The following is a 21928-nucleotide window of genomic DNA, read 5'->3' on the forward strand; positions in this document are numbered from 1 at the left end:
AAACATGATGCACCTGCGCTCAATTTTGAGTTTGTAGAAAAGGCTGTGAATACTTATGTACATGTGATGACTTATTGGGTGTTCTGTAAGTGGAAAAAGAGAAGTGCTGTGAATACATTCCGGACGCACTGTAATTGTACCTTGTACAAATTCAAGACACCCTGTGCTGATTGTAGCAAAGCACCCCCAGAAAATAAGCACGCCTCCTCCATGTTTTACTGTGGGTGCAGTGTCTTCTTTCCTTCTGTGAGGCCTGATCTAAAGCCTAATGAACATCTGTGGAAGGAACGTGAACGTGTCGAGAAGGCACCTTACAAAACTGTACCAACAATTTAGCCTACTTGTGAATATAGTTTAGTTTAGGATGAATGAGCAGATACAGAATTAAAAAAGAACAACAATCAAGATCATTGAACATTTACAACGCTTAACAAATTAGCCCACCGACCTATGTAAGGTTTATGCAAGATGTGTATGACTGCTTCTGACTGAGTATGTAGAATCTCAAGGTGTATTCACATTCGAAAAGTGCATGGACCAATGCGCTCTTCTAATGCTTGTTTGGTCCGGACCAAAATCAGACTTCATTTGTTTTGTTTGGTGCAGTTCCTATTCACACTGTACTTTTCGCAAGTGAACTATATTCTGCAAACGCGTTGACGACGGCGGCGCGCAGAGCGCAGACCCGGAAATGGAGGAGAACATGTCATTCCTACTTGCTGCATTCCTGCTCTGCATATTTGTGCTGCGACAAAATAATTGTGAGCGTCAAGAGCAGCTCATTCAACGCAGGTTTCGCGACGTGCTGTTTCTAATTTTGGAACAGCGTCTGCGAATGCTGGCCGCAACCTGGCTAAGCAGAGGACGGAAGGTCAGGTATGACCGTAAGTACAACGTTCAATACGGGTTATTGTTTTTCCTACAATGCCTGGCTAGTGGCTACGGTGGCATTTTAAGCCCGAAAAGGCGCATGTATCCTGTGGTTGGTGCGGATCGGCAGCTGTTTGTGTTCACACTTGAAGCAAACCGCACCGAGTCCATTAGGAAACGCACAGAGACCAGCAAAGTGGGTCTTAGTCCCGTTGTCTGATCCGCACCAGGATTTTTCTGTGGTATTCACACCTGCATAAAAGGTCCAGACAAAGTCTGGAAACAAAGTCTGGTCCCTTTAAAGTGGAGCAAACATTGCAGGTGTCAATACACCCCCCGTCATTTTAACAATGATACATTAGAAAAATAAGAGGATTATAACAATGTCACTTAGATCCCAGGTGGTACAACTGCATTAATGAGTGTTGTGTGTGTGTGTGTGTGTGTGTGCGCCTACCTGTATCTGGGTCACTGAAGTCTGGCAGCGTCATTGCATTCAGCTGTCGTCGGTCCGCTACAGCTCTATCCAACAAACTGCTACCGCGCCCTGAATCACTGACACAACAATCATGCATGGCATATTTTAAAGCACACAACACACATTGGGTGTCCCATATGACCACAACATTAATAAACCAGTCAGGTTCTTAGGCAGCCGCGCGCGTGTGTGTGTGTGCGCATACCTGGGATTTGTAAGGTTGTAAAAGCTCTTCCAGATCTGCAGCATGTGTTTGCAAGTGAGCAAAGCTTCTTCTGATCCTCTGCACATACTCTCCAACTTCACCTTAGTATAGAGCAAGCTATAGCGCGCATGCATAGACATACGGTCAGATTGGGGTTTAAATGGGGTGAATCATATTTGTGTGTGTCTCACTTGAAGTTCTCTGGATACTCAGATAGGGCCATTTCTATAATATTGAGACCATCCTGGTAGTGTTTCTGTGCTGAGAGAAGCAGGGCCAGCAGGTGAAGGGAGTGAACATCATCCCCCTGAAGCTGCAAGGCCTGTCGAACATAGCCTAGCGCCTCGGGAATCTACACACACATATGCACAGACTACAGGTTTTCACTACATTAGGGGTAAACACAACTATGTAACATAATTGGTTTCCTTGTACATCCCTGACTCTATGACAAAGGTCAACGGTATGTTGTGACTTTTAATAAGCACATTTACCTGTCTAGACACAGCAAGCTGCAGTGCAAGATAGAAGGCTGCAAGATGGTCTGTTGGAGACAAACTCTGAGCTCTGTCAACAGAGATGAAGTTTGTGTGTTCATTCAAATGATTATTATAAGACAGAGTATTGTAGAGAATCCAACAGTGTTGTTCAAATTCTAAGTTGTGGTGGAAAAAGTTAGTTCTTGTCATTTCATGGTCACTCGTTACACAGTAGTGTGTGAATCTCGTTTTTTTTCTTTTTTTTTTTAAAATTCGGGCATTAATTTATTTTAGATTTAATTTACTCAATCATTTTTATGGTCAATCATGGAACCAAGTGTTTCTTCTTGTTTACATTTAGAGTTATTGAGCTTGTTAGCCTTTTCAGGACAAATGCTTTAAGGGACATATGGAAAATTGACTATAGATAGATACAAATGTGCCTGTCCACACATCAAGTGTAAAATTTCAGGACCAAGTACCGGTTTTAGTTGCCTACAGCCAAAAATGATCATGTAAATTAGTTTTTTTGTATTTTGTATTAATTTACGCAAGCCCTCAAGCCGAGTTTCTCCAAAGCCCAAAAGTAAGCAGAGCTGCAGTATATAGACTGGCAAACTGTACCGTTAGCTTCTGATAAATTGGCACCCACAGTGGTGCTTCGAGATACAAGTGCATTGACTTACAAGGTTTTTTTTTTTTGGATAAGTTCCATCACTTGACTATTTTTTTTGTCTTGCAATACAAGCTAAATATGATATTGAGATTGGTGAGTGTGCTTTAGATCCCCACCGCTAGATGGGGACCTGATGTTTACTAAATCCCACCACCATTAATTCACAATATTGGTTCCCTTGCAGTAAAAGGATAATATTGGTTGATAGCAGTAATGCACCATATGTGAAGAGCAAATGTTATCACAAAGTACAATCCTGTTGAGTGGAGCCTTTATTGTGGAAAAAAACATTAAATGTGTAGTTTGGGGGGCTGAGATAGATTAATTGTATTGCATATAATGTGTTTTTCTTCTGAATATCCAACCATGGAATTAGTCAGCTGGACTCTTGATTCTGTTGACAAAGATTTCTATATTATTGGACTTCTACAGGTATCCTGCTGTTTGGAGTTGGCAGTTTCCTGATCTATGGCAAAATTCAGCCGACGGGAGTTTCATTGGAAAGGAACAGGCCGGTCTTTCTGGATGTAGTGGGGCGGGCAATCAACACTCTGACTCAAGTGACGACCAAACTCAATTGTAAAGTGGATGCCATTTTTCAGTTCCTTGGCGAAATGGAAAAGAACGCTGAGCAGTTGGCGTCTCGCCATGAAAATTGACTGATGATTCAGCAAATTGATGCCACAGAGTCACAGACTAACAGACTTTCAAAGATGACTGAATTGTTGTCCGCCTGATTCCAAAACATCTGTAATCTGGACCTACCCTGGATGAAAACTACCACTTGAACGCTAGTTTATCAGCCCTCACCCCTCCTTCCTCGGTCCACTGCCGGTAAACCGAGGACATCTCCATGGCAATGAGACGATATGCTTGGCGAAGTAGCTGAGGACACTCTGACACAAGGCAACAAGAATATGACACCCCTTGAACCCAAACAAAAAAATTATACGAATTATACTAAAACTAATTTGCCCTGTGATGTGTGATATGGAGTATTTGCATTGCATTAAGATCCACATAAATGTGACTAGTGCTTATCTTTGTGTTTAATCTGTATAGGACAATTGCAAACAGCTGCTTTTACTTGGGAAAAATAATGATGCTCATTTCCCCTATTTTCTGACATGCTACAGACCAAACCAGTAACTGAATAATTAGTCTGCGCATTTTCTGCAACGCCAATTTGAAGCAATGTCCTGTTTTGAATAATAAAGGCATATTATATATATTTTTTAAATCTGTTGAATTATTCATTTATTTTTTTTAATTCACATACAATTTTTATTATACATTTTACACCGAATCCGTGCCATTGGTAACAGCCAATCACACTTCGGTATTGGTGTCGGCAGCATGAAAGCCTGATTGGAACACCCTTACTGAAAAACATTCTGAAATAGCTTTAAAAAAAAAAAAACAGACACCAAACCTCTGGAAGGCTCCCAAAGCTTTTCTCTGATACTCTTCTTGTGTGCTTCGCAATGATGCTATGGAGACATAGAAAGCAGGAGTAAAAAAGCAGTCAGTAAAAACAATAGACTTTATTCACTTGTGCCCGTGGTGCTACAATTCGCATAAAACACGTTGCTATTTCCCCATAAAGAGGCATTTGTTGAACGCATTTCAGCCAATGCCAAAGGTTCATAGTGAGTTACGCAAAATATTCATGACTTTACTTATTTTTTACCCTACTTTCAAAAGGTTTGTATGATCAGAAAACTTACAAAACACAGAAAGTGATAACATATAATAACGCTGTATTGCTAACCATTGTTAATTAAATCCAAAGTTTAATTATAGAATGCTGCACACAAAACATGCATTGAAAAAATACATTCAGAGCCGAGACAAGAACAAACACTGCATAAGTTGTTAAAATAGTCAGGAATAGATATATAGAAGCCACAGAAAATACAGCATATGTCATGCTGGTCGGAGTTACGTGTGTGCCTCTGACGGTCATTTGTCAGCTGTACATTTCTGGAAATGTTGCTCAAGACTTGTAGCGTGCATGTGTACTTGATCAATATGAAAACTTTGAAGCCTACATTAATGTGGAAATGTGCGTCGATGGCTTTTGTGCGAATAAACACATACAGTACCTACAGCAGTGCCAAGCATTTGAGCAGAACGAGGCTAAAAGTGATGAGAAGTGTCCTTTTCATGGTTGTTAGGACATTGTTCAATTTATTAGCAAATTCACAACCTCAGTTATTATTGTTAAAATTGATTTTGAAAAATATATTGTTTTTATGGCTTTTAAAGCTGATCATTATTCGTGCGTACACATGTTCTGGCGAGGTTCTACGTTTGTTCACAGAATACACACATATTCAAGTACAAACATAACAATGAATCACAGAATTGTGTCAAACGTGCTTACGCACGATTAAATGTGGAAGTCAACCCCCAAAATGTCTTTGCAATAATAGGTTATATGCGCCTTCACCAGTCTAAACATGGCATTCTGATTAATATTACATTTGTGGAATACGGGTGGATTTTACTGCTTAACCCTTATTGCACAAATGCAATATTAATCAGAATGTCATGTTTAGACTAGTGGATCTGCATAGAACCTATTGTAAATAACATTTCTGGGTTGGACAAATCTGTGTGTTCACGCCGTCAGTAAATGAGGCCCATTGTCTCAGACATATGGGAGGCGTGAGCATAGACACAGACTTACCATCCGTGGCTTTGAGGCTGTAAACCAGTCCAACAGCCAAGTAGCCCTTTGCTCTAAATTCAGCTGCTTTCTCCCCCATGTCGATGACCATTTTGGCAAAGCACTCACCCTCATCCAGCTAGGATGAATAGACATGAATTTAATTAGAAAAACAACATCTGTGATATAAAAACAGCTACATGGATGATGGAGTTTGTGGCTTAAGTACAGCTGTTACCCAGTGGAGGGGTCCGATGCACAGTTTGACCGCCAGCAGCGGGATGGTGGGGTCATCTGGCTTTAGTCGGATACACTCCTTCAGAACTTGAACCGCGCGAGCAGATTTCCCGGCAGCCATTAAAGACAGTGCGAGCTGGTACCATAAGTGGAACTCCTCAAAGGCAAACTTCATGGCTCGCTCCAAGCACTAGAAAAAAATACAGGGACAATTCATGTCACTTACGCTCACACTGGGTCTCTGCTTAGCGATGTGTTGACAGACGTGTCACAAGCTATGCTAAGCTAAATTTAGCATTCTTGCAGTTTACCTCAAATGAGTTTCCATTTCCAAATGTCACACATCTTAACATGACATCTCGTCTACAAACACCATGCAGTACTTAAAAACTAGCGATGTCGGGGTAACTACATTCTAACTGGCCTTCCTTAGAGAAGCAGAGTCCGGGGACTTTGAGGTGGGCTCTCATATCCCTGGGGTTGAAGTCACTAGGTGGTTAAAAAGCTCCTCGGTGGCAAGGCCCCAAGATAGATGGGATCTGCCCGGAGTTCCCGGAGCTCTGGATGTTGTGGGGCTGTCCCGGTGGAAACACATCTACAACATCGGGTACAGCGCCTCTGTATTGGCAGACCGGGGCGCTCGTCTAGCCATTCAATCTCAGGAATTTATTTATATTTTTTTCCAATTTTTTCCAAACGTTAGGGTAAAAGAGGCTCTGAAAATGTCTACCAGTGAATGAGTTAAGAAGGGGGACCGGAGGATGTGAACGCCTTGGGATCCCCCAGGAGAGTTGGAAGAAGTGGCTGGGAAGAGCAAAGTCTTGCCTCCCCTGCTAAAGCTGCTGACCTCGCGACCCGATAGGTAGGTGGTAAAAAATGGATGTAGCACATCACTTTAAAAATAAATAAATAAATAAATGAGCGATGAGATGCATTTCGACACCATGGAAAACTACAGTAATACAAAAAACTTGCCAAAAAATTCAAAAGATCTCCAGTAGTACCACTCAAAAATGAACATTGACCTTGGTGTTTTGTTTTGAATTCAGTTTTCTACAAGATTTCATTAAATCATTCACACTTGTGTCTTATTGACATATAGTGGATGTCTGGACAGTCTTGATTGCGGCTTTGTCATTCAGCAATCAGGACTACTGGTAAATACAGTAGACTGAGGACTGCCATATTACTTGCCTCTGATAGCATCTCATACTGCCCTCTCCGGCCCAAAGCTATAGTCAGCAGGTCGTACACCACAGAGGCAGACTGTAGACTAATGATTCGATCATTATTGTGCTCCGGAATCCTACTTAGGACAGCATCCCGGTTTGCCTGGAATACACACACAGCAGAAAGTATTGAATGCAGAAACAAGTTTAGTGTTATGGTGACAATTTATTACTTTGGAGAGCTGTACGTCACTGGCGGAGTGGCACATTTCTTACCATGGACTCACTGATGAGGAGCAGCAACAATGCTTCTTCTGTGTTCTCCTGGGGGCAGAAAAGACTGAGGGAGAGAAATGAATGAAGAGATTCCAAAAGGTGGAATTCAAAAGGATGAGAGGAAAAGAGACAGAGAGAAGATGAGCGACTTGAGAACATTGCACATTGGCAACAGAACATTTTTCCGCTGCCTTCCTACTTTATTCCCATCATTCACAGCAATAACATTATTGCTTACTTCTCTCCTGAGTACACTCGTGGGCGTCGGCTTAAGTTGTACTTCTTGCTTTGGATGTGTCCTTGTCGCGTTGGATCATCTAGCGGTGACACAGTGGGTGGGTCTTCCACAGGAGACCAGTAACTCTGTTCACACATTCCTCGGAGCAAGATCTCGGCAAGCTGTCTTGCTATGGTCTAAATACACACACACACACACACACACACACACACACACACACACACACACACACACACACACACACACACACACACACACACACACACACACACGCGTTCATACAAACACGCACAATTACACACGTATTCTGGCACCAAAGAGCAGCCTGTTTAAGTTTCTTTCACGTTCCCTAATATACTTCTTGTGATAGCTTGATATAACTGAACTCTATTTCTCCAGCACTTTAGAAAACAAATGCAGCTGGAACAAAGTGATGTAGAGTTCAATATAAAGCTTGAACAAAGTCTGTCACACAATTTAACCCAAGCCAAAGTTTCCAGCCTGTTCCATACCATGCGCAGGTTCTGTGTCGTCCTGGTCTCAACAGCTCGAAGAATTTCTCGAAATCGCCCAACGCCTCGCGTCAGGTTTCTAGGTGTTGAAAAGAAACATGCGTATGGGACAATCACAGAAAAAAGCAATTTAAAAAAAGAATAGTGCCCAAGTTTGTTCGTCCGTGAGCCAGGTTTGATTGAGGTAGAGGTGGTACCATCCTGACCATGTATTCTATAAATTCAACTGACTCGCTTTCTTTGACAGGGAACATACTTTAAGTTAAGAGATGACTATTACCATGCTAAAGCATTCACTTATTAAAACTAGAGCCAACATTTTTAAACTGTTACTGCACAAATATGGACACACATAAAATAGACCTGCATATGAGCTCACAAGATATGCTAGCTTTAATGTGTGTTTGTGCTGGTGTTTCTGTTATCTTTATGTCGTTTGTTTTTTTGTGGGGTTGCCACTACATTCAACAAAAACTGTTAAAATGTCCTGTGTTGCACTTCACATTTTTGTTCTGCTCTGATTTTTTTTACTTCCCATTTTAAAAGTGAACTTGGTAGGCAAGACTCCTTCCTCATCGCTTGCCAGCCCCTCTCCTATTACAAACGCTTTCTGAAGTCACGATGGCGCCGCTGTAAAGTTGAATACGTTTCAATCCGAGGGGATTTGCCGTCACGAAGACGGCGTGGTGGCAGACGGCCGAGTGCGTGCAGTTGCGCCCAGCAACGATCCATTCTGTGGTGCCGCCCCTCACCATATACACATGAATGGGATTGAAAAAAGTGCGCTGCAAGTTCAGAACGAGCCACATGAAAGCGGGTAAAGAGCCGCATGTGACTCGCGAGATGCAAGTTGGCCAGGCCTGATAGAGCGCCTTCATAGTGGCGAATGCTGCAGCTGTACTTCAAATACGTTGTTGCCACAGAAGGACATCAATCGCGCTGTGTTGAGCAATATCAATCGTTCTGGCTGGAGGCGGGCACACAATTAGCTGGAGGCGGCTGCCTCTCAATTTCGAATGCAGGAAAAACCCTGTGAGCGAATACTTTAATTAATTGGACACATGTTGTTGAATGTTTTCTTGCACCAGTTTTCAAGATGGCACATTCAGTCATTATTCATTTTCTGCTGAACAGAGCATTTTTTCGAAAAAAGAACTGCAGATGAGAACAATAGCCCGCATATCAGCGGTTCAACATTAACCAATTTGCCTATTCAGTGTTTTTTTGTTTAGGGTGGGGTTGGATTTATTGTCTGTTATAAGTTGCTACACTCTCCTTGTCACTACTAGCCGTACATGGAGCCATGTATTCCGATTAGAAGGGATCCGAATGACCAATCGCAATGAAAATGGAAATAAAAAGTCAGAATCCGAATGGAATTTCAGTCGGATTCTTAGGGGTGGTATATTACTTTTGCCAATCCGAACGAGCATTCACGCATTCGTTCACATTTTTTAATAAATACCGCACTACGCAGCAAAACCTTTTTTGTCTGTCCCATGGCCTTGCACTGAACCGCCGCTGGAGATTCTTCAGGTTTGTTGCTGTTTGTGATGCTAAGGCGCCAGCCGAGACTCATCACCGAGTAGTCGTGTTCCGTTATATTACACTCTGCATTTGCAAAGTCTCTACACAGCAACCGTCTTATCAAGACGATCTCCTTTCTTGCAAAATCCTAAGTGTTTACACTCAAACGAACACACTGCTTCGTCTTAAAAATCTCCTCCTTCCTCGCCGCAATGATCCATGTTTATCTATTATCATCGACGTCGCCTACGTGACGTAAATCTCCGGTGGCGAACAGAGATGGCGTGCACGAGCAAAAAACGAAAAAGTTTATTATCGCAGGGCACACACATCGATTAAATAGATGTACCCTTACACCCCTAATATTTTTGCATTAAAAACATAATTTCAGTCAAAGGGCTTCTACTTATTGGTGTACTAAGTGAAGAGAATCTGCCTTCATCTGGACCACATCTTCAAGTTATGAGAAACTGATTCAGCCAGATGCCATCAAGTCTGCTCCAGCCTCACTTAAAAACAATTGAATCACCAGAGGACCCCGCAATTTTGAACAACGTCAAGGAATGTGGGGAGTCTCACGCAAAGACATTCACCAGCCAATGTAACAGGGAAAAACAAGCCCTTAATCTACTGGCTCAGCAAAACGCTTACCGGTACTATCCTAGGTTGCAAAATACGTAGGGATAGGCTCAATCAAATGAGACAAACCAAACCATGAACCGACGCCCGTCTGTGCTTAAAGTTGATTTCGCTCACACCAAAACTGTCACCATGTTAATGACTGACATGCCGCACGAAATCAGTTAGCCTATGGACAACTAAACGGATAGGATTCTTTTACACTAGGTACCCCTTTAGCCTGACCAAGAATAGCTTTGCTAAGACCGTAGCTGGTCCCACCTTGCTTGCCCCTAGAATAATGGTCTCCAATGCCCTAAAGGACTTAGCCAAATAGGCACACCCAACGGGGAGCAAAACAGGTTGACTCTCCTTGAGTCCTCCAAAGTCCTGCTTTGCGGCTTTTTGGTCTGTAAAAATCTACCTCCCATCCCTAGAGAAGCTTTTTTTTTCTCCCCTTCTTTTTTTTTTTTGTTGTTGCTTTTTTTCCTCTTCTTTCGCCATCAACCACATATGACCGTATGTCCACCTGTTATGATGGGATCAGCCACCTATAGTAGAGTACGTACTTGCTTGTGTACCGCGGGATCATGCCCTTCACCGGGTTAGATTCTCCGCACCGGCCCATCTGTACCGCTAAGACACACACTTAGTAAACACGAGGCACATTTACACCTACCCATCGTCACATCGGCAAAACTCCAGGGGGGTGGGTGGTATTTGTATGCAACGACTGTATGCCTTGGTTGTTGCATTGTTGTGTCACTTGTCCACCTGATGACATCCTTCCCTGTGAGGTGCCGCCCGGAAGCGCCAGAACCCTGGTTCTGACCGCCAAAGGGGGGTCTGTAGCGAATATGGCTTCATGTGGACCACATCTTCAGGTTATGAGACTGATTCAGCCAGATGCCATCAAGTCTACTCCAGCCTCACTTAAAAACAATTGAATCACCAGGGGACCCCGACAATTGGATTTTACAAGGATATGCTAGGACTCAGGAAGACCCAAAATCCTGATAAGGAGCCACTCGTCGTCACCTGAAAACCTCTCCAGACAACGGATGTGGATTCGAACGGCCTTAAAACAGACTTCATGGAGCCTTCCCCCAGCCGGAAGCCAGAAGGTTCCTCTCACAAACCCCGATGAACATCGACAGTGCTGGATGAAGACCGACCCCAAGAGGTCGACATGGGAACTGCAGCATTGAACTTCCAATGCTTTTGATCAATCAAAATTACCTTGAAATGAAACATAGTTGAATGTATGTTTGTGTATTGCTTACTTTGTGTATCCTGCTAATAACTTTGCATTGATGAATATGCTTCTCTATGGTAATAATAATTTTTCTGGTCAGGTTTACGAGTGTAGATACAGGCTTAAACTCATATCTTTGACTCCTAAACTTTAGATGCATTCAGAATGAGATGTTTCCCAGCTGAAGTATGACAGTTGATGCCAGTTACAAAGTTTTACAAGGTTTTAAACAGGACAATTTAATAGACTCAAATCTAACTTTATTGTCATGAATTGAGGCTCACCTGAAACCTGAGCTGGAGTGGGGGTGGACACCTCACCCCTTCCCTTTTTCTTGAGGAGATAATAGGCCTGGCCCTTGTCTCTCGCTCTCTCTGAACTTCAACTCTCTCTCAACTTGACGCTCTCTCAAAAGAATCTCTTCAAGAATTGGCTCTTCAAAAATCTCGCCCTCTCCAAAACACGAGATCCCAAAGAACCTTCTCAAACTCCCTTTTTCACTTCTCAACTTTTGTATCTTTTGGCTGCATTTTTGAGGGCGCATCCACGCGCCCGGAATTCAACCGCGGTTGACCTGAAAAGCTAAATTGGACCACTCCGAACCTCGTCACCACACACGTGGCAGACACGTCGGACTCTGGCCCTTGGGAAGCAACACGCCGGTTCTTTCCCGTTCGGACCGACCCCGCGCTGCGGCCGGTCGGGTCATCTGAGAACCCAACAAAGCTTGTTGGGTTCTCAGTCAAGCGTGAATTGTGTGTGTTTGGGTCAAGGTATTAACCTCTATTTTATTCCAAGAGCTCACAATCTATTTTATTGTCGCACCTTCACATTTTATGACTGATTTAATGAGGTTTTTCGTCAAATTTCCCTCTAAATAACATAAAACTTTGACGTGGTGCCCCTAGAGGCGGGCAGGAGTAATGCAGGCATTGCTCCCGGCCACTACGAACTATTGACACTAGTGACGCCCATTTTCGCTACATAAGTAAAGAAACACACTAAAATATTTTGGTAATTACCTATGTTAATGTAGATAAACTGTAGCATCAACCTTAAATTGGGTTATGGTGTATTTTTTTTCGAGGTAATTTACTGCATCCTAAGATAACTTGCTGTTTGACATACAATTGTTGTTGGCATCTGCCGTCCGTTGTGAGCGGACATAAGGTGATAGAATAGCAGGTGTCTTACCCGTTCTTAAAGTGGATGACATGGGCTCTCTGTAGGCCTGTCTCCAGGAAGTAACCCAGTTCCTGGTCCTGGGAAGTCGGACCAGGCTTCGGGCTGCGATTCTGAATTCCAGCTGACAATGCCTGAGGAAAGGAAAAAAAATAAAATAAAAAATAAAAAAGAATTGTCAGCAATCACCACTCCAACAGAACTACCAAGTTATAGCAGGTTGGAATTATGGAATTCCTCATGCAGGCCGTCGAGAGCTACGTTTTTGAATTGTCATTTCATTTGGGATAGAAAGAGAAAACATTTGTTTTAATATCGCCTGAAAAGTGCATGAGCACATAAGCGAAATTGCTAGCCTAAGTAGCCTGACATAATGTTGACAGAGACAACATAGTACACAAACACACACCTTCTCAGCCTCCTGCAGGTACAGCAGAGCAATGTCTCCAGATTTTTCATAGCAGGTGATGATTTCTTGCTCTCGCTCCGTCGTGTTCCGATTGGAGGAGGGAGAACCGGCATTCTTACTGGACAGCAGCGGAGAGGCAGTTGGGACTTTCTCTAGACACAAGCCTGAGGCAGAGAGACGACACAGTGTCAGAGCATAACATACAAAATACAACGACTTTCTTCAAAACTTTGAGCAACACGAATCCAGTGGCATTCCTACTCCCTCCATCTCTGACCTCAAAATCAACCAATCCTCACTTCAATCAAAGTTGTATTTGTTCCTCTTGGAGATAGATTTGTTTCAAAATTATTCACACAAATATATTTGTGATTTTCACGTGTTTTTGAGATGCACAAATACATGTGCGATTTTCACATGTGTTTGTTAATGTTGTGTGAGCATTTCTCATGACTTATCTTTTGTGAATATTCAATTGTGTGTGTGAACAAGAGTTCATGGAATAGCGGGCACCTGCATTTATTTTTCAGACAAACGTCACACACACGGGTCTCAGATATTCACACGTGTGGAAAGGCCATCTCTCCTCCATTGAACAGGAGCGAACTATCTTACGTTTCTCGTTTAAAAATCGGCAACTGAAAAACAGAAAACGATTCTTTATCTGATCTTCTATTATGTGTTAATTTAATACAAGTCAGGAAGCATATTTGGACCGCAATTTGCTTCTATGCCGCTGTAGCAGCAGTGGGCAAAGAATCTTTATCTGTTCCATCTGCGATTTCTTATTGGAATTCTTTTGTCAATGGTATCTACAGGAAATAACTCTGGTCAATTCCTAACAAATTTTGGTTAGCAAATAAGGTAAAAGAAGTCTCATAAAGTTCTTTCCAAAGATTATGCTGCAAACCATTATTTGACAAAGTTCAAAAGGGACATTACTGGACAACGCTACAAGGACTAAAATAAATGTTTTATTTTGTTCTTTTAGACAGCAAAAAGAGAAGATGTATTTTTCATTATAAATTTGTTACACATTCTAGGAAACACATTGCTGCAATTTTGGTTATTTAAGCAGGGGTGACATTTTACTACCATAATGTGCTTCAAAGTAGCTGAACATTAAACATTTGAGTTTAGCATACCCACAAAAATGTGACAACCTGTACAATATAATAAGATTCACAATACAAGTTATGTGTAAGAGCAATCAATGCGTATAGGAGTGCTTCTCGGTAGTTTTGAGTTTTCTCAAAACTGTCTCTTTGGTGCTCTTCAGTCGAGGGATCAATGCTGGACTTCAAAAAAATGGAAACTGAGGCGCCGTCATCCCTGAATAAGGCCTACCAAGGCTGAAACGCGTAAGCATTATCTCCAACTGGCCATGTTAAAATAAAGGCCTTTTAATCCAAAATACTTTGAGTGCCTCAGTTTCCATTTTTTTTAAAAGTACAAGTTATGTGTGTTTACCTTTAGTGGCAAAGGCTTCTGCTATCATAGACAGCCTATACACTGGAGCTCCCACCAGCTGCATGTCATCCAGATTCACCCTGTTATAGTGACCTGCAAAGGAATCATTTTACAAATACCGGTATAACTCGGGGCATTTAATTACGACAAAAATTAATTTAAAAACTAAATGTGATCAATGAATCTGAAAGTTACCTAAAGCGTCTCTGTACTCTGCCTCAACATAACTAAGTTTAGCCATGAGCAGGCTTGCTTCCTGGAGATAATCAGCCTGGAAAGCAGACAATAAACAAAAAGGTCAAACGCTGGTAAATTGTATACATGTATATAATATCTCCCAACACCCAGTCACAAAAAGAAACAGCAACCAAGGTGTACAGTGTAGTGTAGGTCTATAGTGTGTCCATTTGTGTGTCATTTGCATGTGGGTGCAGTCATTGTGGATTGGGAAAAAAAGGCCTTCTCCAGTCTTAGACAGACAGAAATAAAAGAATGATTTGTCCCTCCACGTAACACATTTCCATTTTGCATAGTCCACCACGCACTTTATCCCACTACGGTGTTGTGATTTAAAGCTTAATTGCCTTGTCACCTTGAGGTTTCCTCTGTCCAGAGCAGCGGTGAGGTGCTTCCTGACCTCCACCAGTTTCGGTCGTGGGCCTCTTGGACTCGCACCCTGTTTGATTGGATTCTCCTTGAGGTATGTCAGAAGCTTGCATTCCCCCAATAACAGCTCCCCAAGGTCATCTATACACATGAAAAGAATATTTGTTAAAAAAATTTAAAAAAAAAGTTAAGTGGCATCATTGATTGGCATGTGACCCCACCTCTGAAATATAGTCAAATTCATGAAAATGTAATAAATCAGAGAAATATTCAACCTATTTAAAATGAATTATTGATTACAGCAATATATGATTCAGGGCTGCAACTAACAATTATTTTTATAATTGATTCATCTGTTGATTATTTGTTGAAAATAAATTCATGAATCGGATAAAGAGAGTTTTAATTTCCATCCCTTTATTCAAAAACAGGGCATTTTGTCAAATTGACAGTGTAGAAATTGCACAAACAAATTAAATATGATTCAGTTACTGATTTGCTCAGTAATATTATGTCAGATTTTCATTTTATTTTTTGATTCAACACAAAGAATTCTGGTACCGCACATTCCCAGTATTTGGACAACTTTTTGATTTGAAAAAAATATCTAAATGATTAATTGATAATCAAAATAGTTATTGATGTATCTGATATTAAATGGTAAATGAGCTGACACTTGTATAGCGCTTTTCTACCAAATTGGTACTAAAAAGTGCTTCACACTGATTAGCTGTGGATAATTGTTCCACTTCTTGCATGAGTAATTCATGGAAGCAGTTTGAAAACGTTCTCATGACCAATGTGTCAACATGAAAGTAAAGGTAAAAAGTAACAGTGTAAAAAAACAAAACTGAACGATTTGAAAGATTTGAATCGTAAAATCGCTGTGGACTAATTCTAACCGATATGTGCATGACAGCACCATACTGTTCCTATTCACATCCATCCATCCATACATTATCCAATCCGCTTATCCTCACAAGGGCGTTCTGGAGCCTATCCCAGCTGTCTTCGGGCAGTAGGCGGGGGACACCCTGAATTGGTTGCCAGCCAATCGCAGGGCACGCAGAGACAAACATCCACACTCACAATCACACCTAGGGGCAATTTAGAGTGTCCAATTAACCTACCGTACATGTTTTGGGAACGTGGGAAGAAACCGGAGTACCCGGAGAAAACCCACGCAGGCACGGGGAGAACATGCAAACTCCACACAGGAAGGCCGGAGCCGGATTCGAACCCACGACCTCTGCACTGTGAGGCGGACGTGCTAACCAGTCGTGCACCGTGCCACCTTCCTATACACATACCAACCAGAATTATGACAAGTAATCCTATTGCTGGTTGCAGTCGGTGACCAGAGCTTGTCATTATTATGAGTAAATTGCATTCCACAAAGCCAGCTTTTTTTTAAATACATGTAGTACACAGGCACGGCTCCAGGGTGTTTTTTTCTGGTGCGAAAGGGGTGCTTCACTAATATGTAGGGGGGCTGAGAAAATAATTCATAAATACATTTTAAAATACCAAATATTGGAGGGGCTATAGCACCCTATGGGGTTAACATAGCAGCCTATGGGGTGCTATAGGGGTGCCACGTTGTAGCGCCGTCCCTGCATTTATGAATCAATTTCAGCATAACCTATAAAGACGTTCTGCCATGTTCAGGAGGACCACTATATGCATAACTTCTTCATGTGTACAAGAGATTGCAATAAACGCCAGTTTGACGGCTAGCATGCGCGCCAATCAAGTTTCAAGTGTGTTTCTACTTCCGAAGCAGCTAGTGGCGTATTATTAGTGAGAATAACATATAATAAACAAAAAAACATTAAATCAATATATCTGGTTTCTGGCTTTCGAAGACGTCTGCAGGCAAAACTAAATTGAAGTGGTGGGAGTCTGCAGGAGGGAACAAATATCTGCCATCCTTTGGGTTACATATGCGCGATAGGACTAGCAAATCTTTTCTGGTACATTTATTAATTTTAGAATTAGGCATAAATAATGTCAAGATGTAGAAGTAGCCCATGTACGTCTTCATGTGTCAGGAAGTCCAGTGGATTCCTATGGAGAGGAAGGCCGCTTGTACGTTTGACTGAACAAAAACATCTTACCGTTTGATATCAACTTAGCTGAGAGTTGTCGAACTAACTCCGGTATCTTATCCCATTGTCCCTCTGAACGGCACCGCTCTATCTCGGTCTCCAGTCGTGAACCAGACTTCTTGGCCGTCATTTTGGTGAGCGGCTTCTGCTTGGACCAAAACACAAACGAATCGTTCTTGACAAGTAGCTGTCAAGTTAATGTACATGCAATTGCGCTTTCGGTTGTGTACTTCAAATTGAAGCACAGAGGTCAGCGTTTTTAACAATCCCGCCCACCCCCACTCGCATTTCATTTATTGCATCAAATTCTATTTAGAGGGTTGCTTAACTTGTAGTTTGGAGCGGTGACTATCATTACAACAGAGTCCTTACACACCAAATACATTATATTGTGAAATTAGAAATAGACACTTCCCTAAACATGGGGTACTTTACTCTTTCCCTCAGACCAGGTCCCACATCACACTGTGCCCCCTACTGTTCAGTGGTAGTTACTGCAGCACAACTGAACCGTCTCTTGCAACTCACACCACTGAGCTCTTTATACTGGCGCTGCTGATGGTCACAATTTACAGGACAGCGGCCACGTATCTGACAAGGTGTGGCTCATAGAAGAGCAATCGTTATAAACAAAAGCTCGAAGGACATCATATCCATATTATTTATGTTCAGCGGGTGGCGGTACTGGAAATTTGAGGTTGTTTGGTAACCCTCAAAATCAAGAGGAAGAAGAAGGCGCAGCGTACCCATAGACATGAGATTTCAGCAAACCGCGCTTTTGCGCCAAATCGTACGTTGAAGGCGCCGCCATTTTGAATGTGGCAACGTCTAGCGATAAAATGGATGAAAATGACTCATTCATTTATTGCGAGTATATGACCAACCGTTTTAAACTTAAGGTCATATATCATGGCTTTAAGACTTAAATTGATATGAATCACCGTATATCAAAATGATTAATGAAAACTGGTTAAATGTTAGTTAACAGCATTATTATTTAGAAAACTCACACGTCACATCTACATTTAAGAATCTGGTGATTAATAACACATATTAAATATTCATATAATATTAATTTAATATTAATGTTTTAATACGTACTTATAATGTTTTAATACTTACTTATAATCATCATCATCATCAGATTAAAAGTTACATTTAACTGTGCACTTTCTAGGTCGTCGCTGAATGAAATTCGGTACTTTTACTGCCAATACTTTACAGCAGTGTTCCCCAAACACCAAAACACATTTTACCAGGCGGCAAACGAAGAAACAAATTTATTTTTATTTAATTTTTTTTGGGGGGGGGGGTGCAGCGATGACCCAAATGTATTATGATTGCCCCTCACCGTCTCCATCCGCTAAGGACCACTGCACTTTGACAATTCTGCCACAACAAATATGGCGGTCGCGCTTGCGTCCAACTTGGATCTACTTACATCTGATGTCTGTGCTTTCAGTAAACAGTAACAACATCGAGGTTGCTCTCAGAAGCTGAGTGTGCTTAGTGATATGGCAGACTTGTCATTGTATTTAACTAATATAAACGTTTCGTTGGGACGAACTATGGAAGGTAATAAGGTGAGACCACGCAAGGCTTCGTTTTATGTTGTGGTTACGTTTGTGATAGCAATCTGCTGCCGTGGTGTGATTCACTTCCTTAGCTTATGTTAAACCGCGTGAAGGCTATCGAATCGTTTTTATTGTTCCTTTTAATGCCAATTTGGGACGATTAGTCGTAAGTACTGTCTGTTCAAACGATCAGTTTTTTTTCCACAACTTTTTGTTGTGTTTTTGATTTTCCTTTGTTTTTGTTCTAGCCTACGATGACAAATAGTATTATATTTAAGATACTTAAGGTAGAATGTAATCTACAATATGAGCCAAACAGTACATTAATAGTGTTTGTGCATGTGCTTGTTAAGGGTCCAGAAGAGTTGGAAGGCTTCGAGAGAGTGGAGATGGGCAACTCAGGCGAGAGCCAGGGAAGGGTTAAACTTCCCCGCAGGACCATCTACTTTGCTAGTGGCGAGACAATGGATGAGTACAGTACTGACGAAGAGGAAGAGGCGCCTGTGGAGAAAAAGGTGGTCACTGTGGATGCGGTAAGAAGACATCAATAAGTTACATTTCATGCATGTAGATTGTGAGAAAACCACTGCTCTCTGTGTGCATTTTAGGTAGCATTTTACTCGTAGCATAATGCAGCTTGTGCCATAAACTTTGCATTATTATGTTTGTCTTTATAAGTGAGCTTATGGAAGTAGGAAAACAAGCCTTATGCCACTTTGTTCTAAGATTGTCCCCCGCATTTGTGTTCTAGTCGAAACTGACGTGGGGACCATACTTTTGGTTCCACATGTGGAGAATGGCCACCTCAACTATCTCAGGTAAATATACCACTTAAAAACTGTCCATTTGGACCTTAACATTCAATTATCATACTAGCAATCTGTATACAGTGGATTTAAAAAGTCTACAGGCCCTTTTGCCAGGTTTTGTGGTATTAAAAGTGAGACAAGATAATCATATAGTGGGGAAAACATGGCACAACAGACATTGCCAACAAGTGGATGTCCCACCAAAATTGCTGAAAAAGATGAGAAGAAAACTAGTCAGGTAAGCTACCAAGAGGCCAACTACAACACTGAAGGAGCTGCACGGATTTCTGACAGTCCTTTAGTAAATGTGACAGCACTCTCCCGTCACCTTTAAATCAACAAAAGAATGGCTTCACCAGAAAAAAAATAAAGCTGGAATGGCCCATCCAGAGGCGAGACCTAAATCTGATCGATTGTCTATGAGGTGACCTGAAGAGGTCTGTGCACAGGAGATGCCCCTCACAATCGGACAGATTTGAAGCCTTTTTTTTTTTTTTTTTTTTACAAAGACTGGGCAAATCACATCAAAATATGTCTCCCAGTTTAGACATGCGCGTGTTGTATAATGGAATTATTTTAATGTAGAATTATTAGCACAAAGATGTTAATTCAAAATGTTATTTTTAGAATGGGCAAAATGATAAATTTATCGTCCTATTTCTGTCAACTCACGATCAGATGACAGAGACAATTTTGTCAAATACAGTGTATGTTGTGTGTATGTCGTTCAGTGTGTGACTACATGGGAGAGAAACTTGCCTCTCTTTTTGGCATTACCGCTCCTAAATACCAGTACGCCATTGATGAGTACTACCGTATTAAGAAAGAGGTATGTGAAATCCACATGTCCGACTTGTTGTGTAAATCGCTTCAGAGCGATTTCCAGTATTATACACACGGAAATGTGGTCCTGCAGCAGGAGGAAGAGGAGGAGGAGAACCGTCTGGCTGACGAAGCTGAGCGTCAATTTGCCGAGGAGCGAAAGAGCGAGAGGAAGGATCCTGCTCCGGCAACCGTTGAGCAGCCTGAAGCATTAGGAACGTCCTTCGTCAATGTTTCGTTTGACCACGAGCCTGAAGCAGCTCTCAACACTCCCGACAACAACAGAGCGCCTTGTCCTCTCCCCTCCTGACAACACAAAACCTCTTACTTGCAAATAGGATGAATGCTAATCTACTTACTTATAAAAATTAATACTAATATTATTTTTTTATGCTTGCGTTTTGTTAAAACAGGACAAAGTAAACACTGCAGGGCAAAAAGACAGGTTGATGTTACTGCATTGGCATCAGCGATTGGTCTAGAGCATGATTTTTAAAAATACATTTATCAGTTGAGCATTTATTGACAAGGATAGCAGCAACAGGTTCATTTAACACTATTCAATGCGGTAACATAAATGCAGACTTGTCCTCCATTTCAGATATCTCAGTGCCTATATACTGTCTATGCATCTTGATTATATGATGTCATCCATCCATCCACAGGATTTTAGTTTTTTCCAACAGATTTTCATTTCAAAACAATAAATCTACTTCTGTCATTATTCCGGTGTCAGTTGTTTTGCCTCAGCTTGCTGAAAGAAGCAATCAAGTTATGATTATTAAGAAGACAGGTCGCAGACTAATAGAGACTAAGTAAGTCATTACCAGATTTTGACCCCAAGGAGGGCAAGGAAAAGCTAAAAAAAAAAACAAACAAAAAAACTTTCACTTAATGTTGGTTTGCTGTTCAGCAGTTTTGCACCTTCCTTGAATAGTAATGTTTTTTGCACTGGGTAAAAAATGTGGTTATTTTTCGATTGTTCTGTTGTTGAAGGCTGGATCTTTTGTAGATGTTTTGTGCAATAAATTCAGATAATGTGATGTACATTAGTTCAATTCTCCATGCACATATGACATGCACATATTTAGTCCATATTTAGAGTTGAATTCAACCCCTCCAAAACTCTTTACTAATATGTTCTATGCTGCCCCACTAGTCTACTCATGGCATTCTGATTAATATTGTGTTTGTGGAATAAAAGTTAAGAAGTTAAATCCACCTTTTGTCCATCTCAGGGGCGGCCATTTTGCTACTTGTGGTCAACTGAAAATGTTTCTCTCTCTCTCTCTCTCTATATATATATATATATTAGAAACACTGACATTTTTTTACAGTTTAGAAACGCTGACAGAATCCTGTTTAAAATCAGAGGTGGACTGACCTACAGGCAGGTACTACTTTTTTCCCCCCGAAAAAAAGGCGAATGACGGATGACGGAAGGGTACCCACGCTGCAGACAGATGACGAATAACGGACACTCAATTTTTAGTAAAATGCCCAGCTCTGATTTTCAGTTGACAGAAGTGACAGAAATGGATGCCACCGAGATGGCTAAAAACGAGTGGATTTTGCATCTTAACTCATATTCCACAAACGTAATATTAATCAGAATGCCGTGTTTAGACTAGTGGAGGTGCATAGAACATATTATTAAAGAAAATTTTTGGGTGTTCTTTAAAATGGTGTTTTTGCAAAATATCTGTTCGGAAGCATGTGGTATGTCCTATCTGACCC

General features: G+C 41.4%; 2 protein-coding genes and 1 long non-coding RNA gene across 5 annotated transcripts in view; 2 read left to right on the forward strand and 1 right to left on the reverse strand.

The window, feature by feature from the left end:
• Positions 1–17248, reverse strand: part of ttc7b (tetratricopeptide repeat domain 7B) — a 35779-nt gene extending 18531 nt beyond the window's left edge. Inside the window, exons 1-17 of one of the 3 annotated variants that reach the window (XM_086050199.1) lie at positions 16996–17248; positions 14865–15019; positions 14468–14543; positions 14273–14365; positions 12803–12966; positions 12406–12527; positions 7812–7890; positions 7300–7475; positions 7062–7125; positions 6811–6948; positions 5618–5806; positions 5401–5518; positions 4141–4198; positions 2048–2120; positions 1745–1905; positions 1554–1670; positions 1328–1425 (exon numbers count right to left, since the gene is read on the reverse strand). In XM_086050199.1, coding sequence (XP_085906325.1) covers positions 1328–1425; positions 1554–1670; positions 1745–1905; positions 2048–2120; positions 4141–4198; positions 5401–5518; positions 5618–5806; positions 6811–6948; positions 7062–7125; positions 7300–7475; positions 7812–7890; positions 12406–12527; positions 12803–12966; positions 14273–14365; positions 14468–14543; positions 14865–15019; positions 16996–17116 — 2002 coding nt within the window. In that variant the 5' untranslated portion in view covers positions 17117–17248. The remainder of the gene's footprint in view (positions 1–1327; positions 1426–1553; positions 1671–1744; positions 1906–2047; positions 2121–4140; positions 4199–5400; positions 5519–5617; positions 5807–6810; positions 6949–7061; positions 7126–7299; positions 7476–7811; positions 7891–12405; positions 12528–12802; positions 12967–14272; positions 14366–14467; positions 14544–14864; positions 15020–16995) is intronic. The other 2 variants (XM_086050197.1, XM_086050198.1) reach the window with 2 other exon arrangements.
• Positions 259–3939, forward strand: LOC147137838 (uncharacterized). The gene is made up of 2 exons (XR_015089400.1): positions 259–884; positions 3141–3939. It is a non-coding gene; the product is annotated as an uncharacterized LOC147137838 (long non-coding RNA).
• A 1106-nt stretch (positions 17249–18354) lies between the features above and the next one.
• fam177a1a (family with sequence similarity 177 member A1a) lies at positions 18355–21234 on the forward strand. The gene is made up of 5 exons (XM_086049472.1): positions 18355–18569; positions 18914–19093; positions 19312–19378; positions 20101–20198; positions 20286–21234. The coding sequence occupies exons 1-5, from the start codon at positions 18501–18503 to the stop codon at positions 20499–20501; spliced, it is 630 nt and encodes a 209-aa protein (XP_085905598.1). The 5' UTR covers positions 18355–18500; the 3' UTR covers positions 20502–21234.
• Positions 21235–21928: the final 694 nt, after the last annotated feature.

Source organism: Filicampus tigris, chromosome 13 (genome assembly GCF_054856515.1).
Source record: "Filicampus tigris isolate MCC_2025a chromosome 13, RoL_Ftig_1.0, whole genome shotgun sequence".
Lineage (NCBI taxonomy): Eukaryota > Metazoa > Chordata > Actinopteri > Syngnathiformes > Syngnathidae > Filicampus > Filicampus tigris.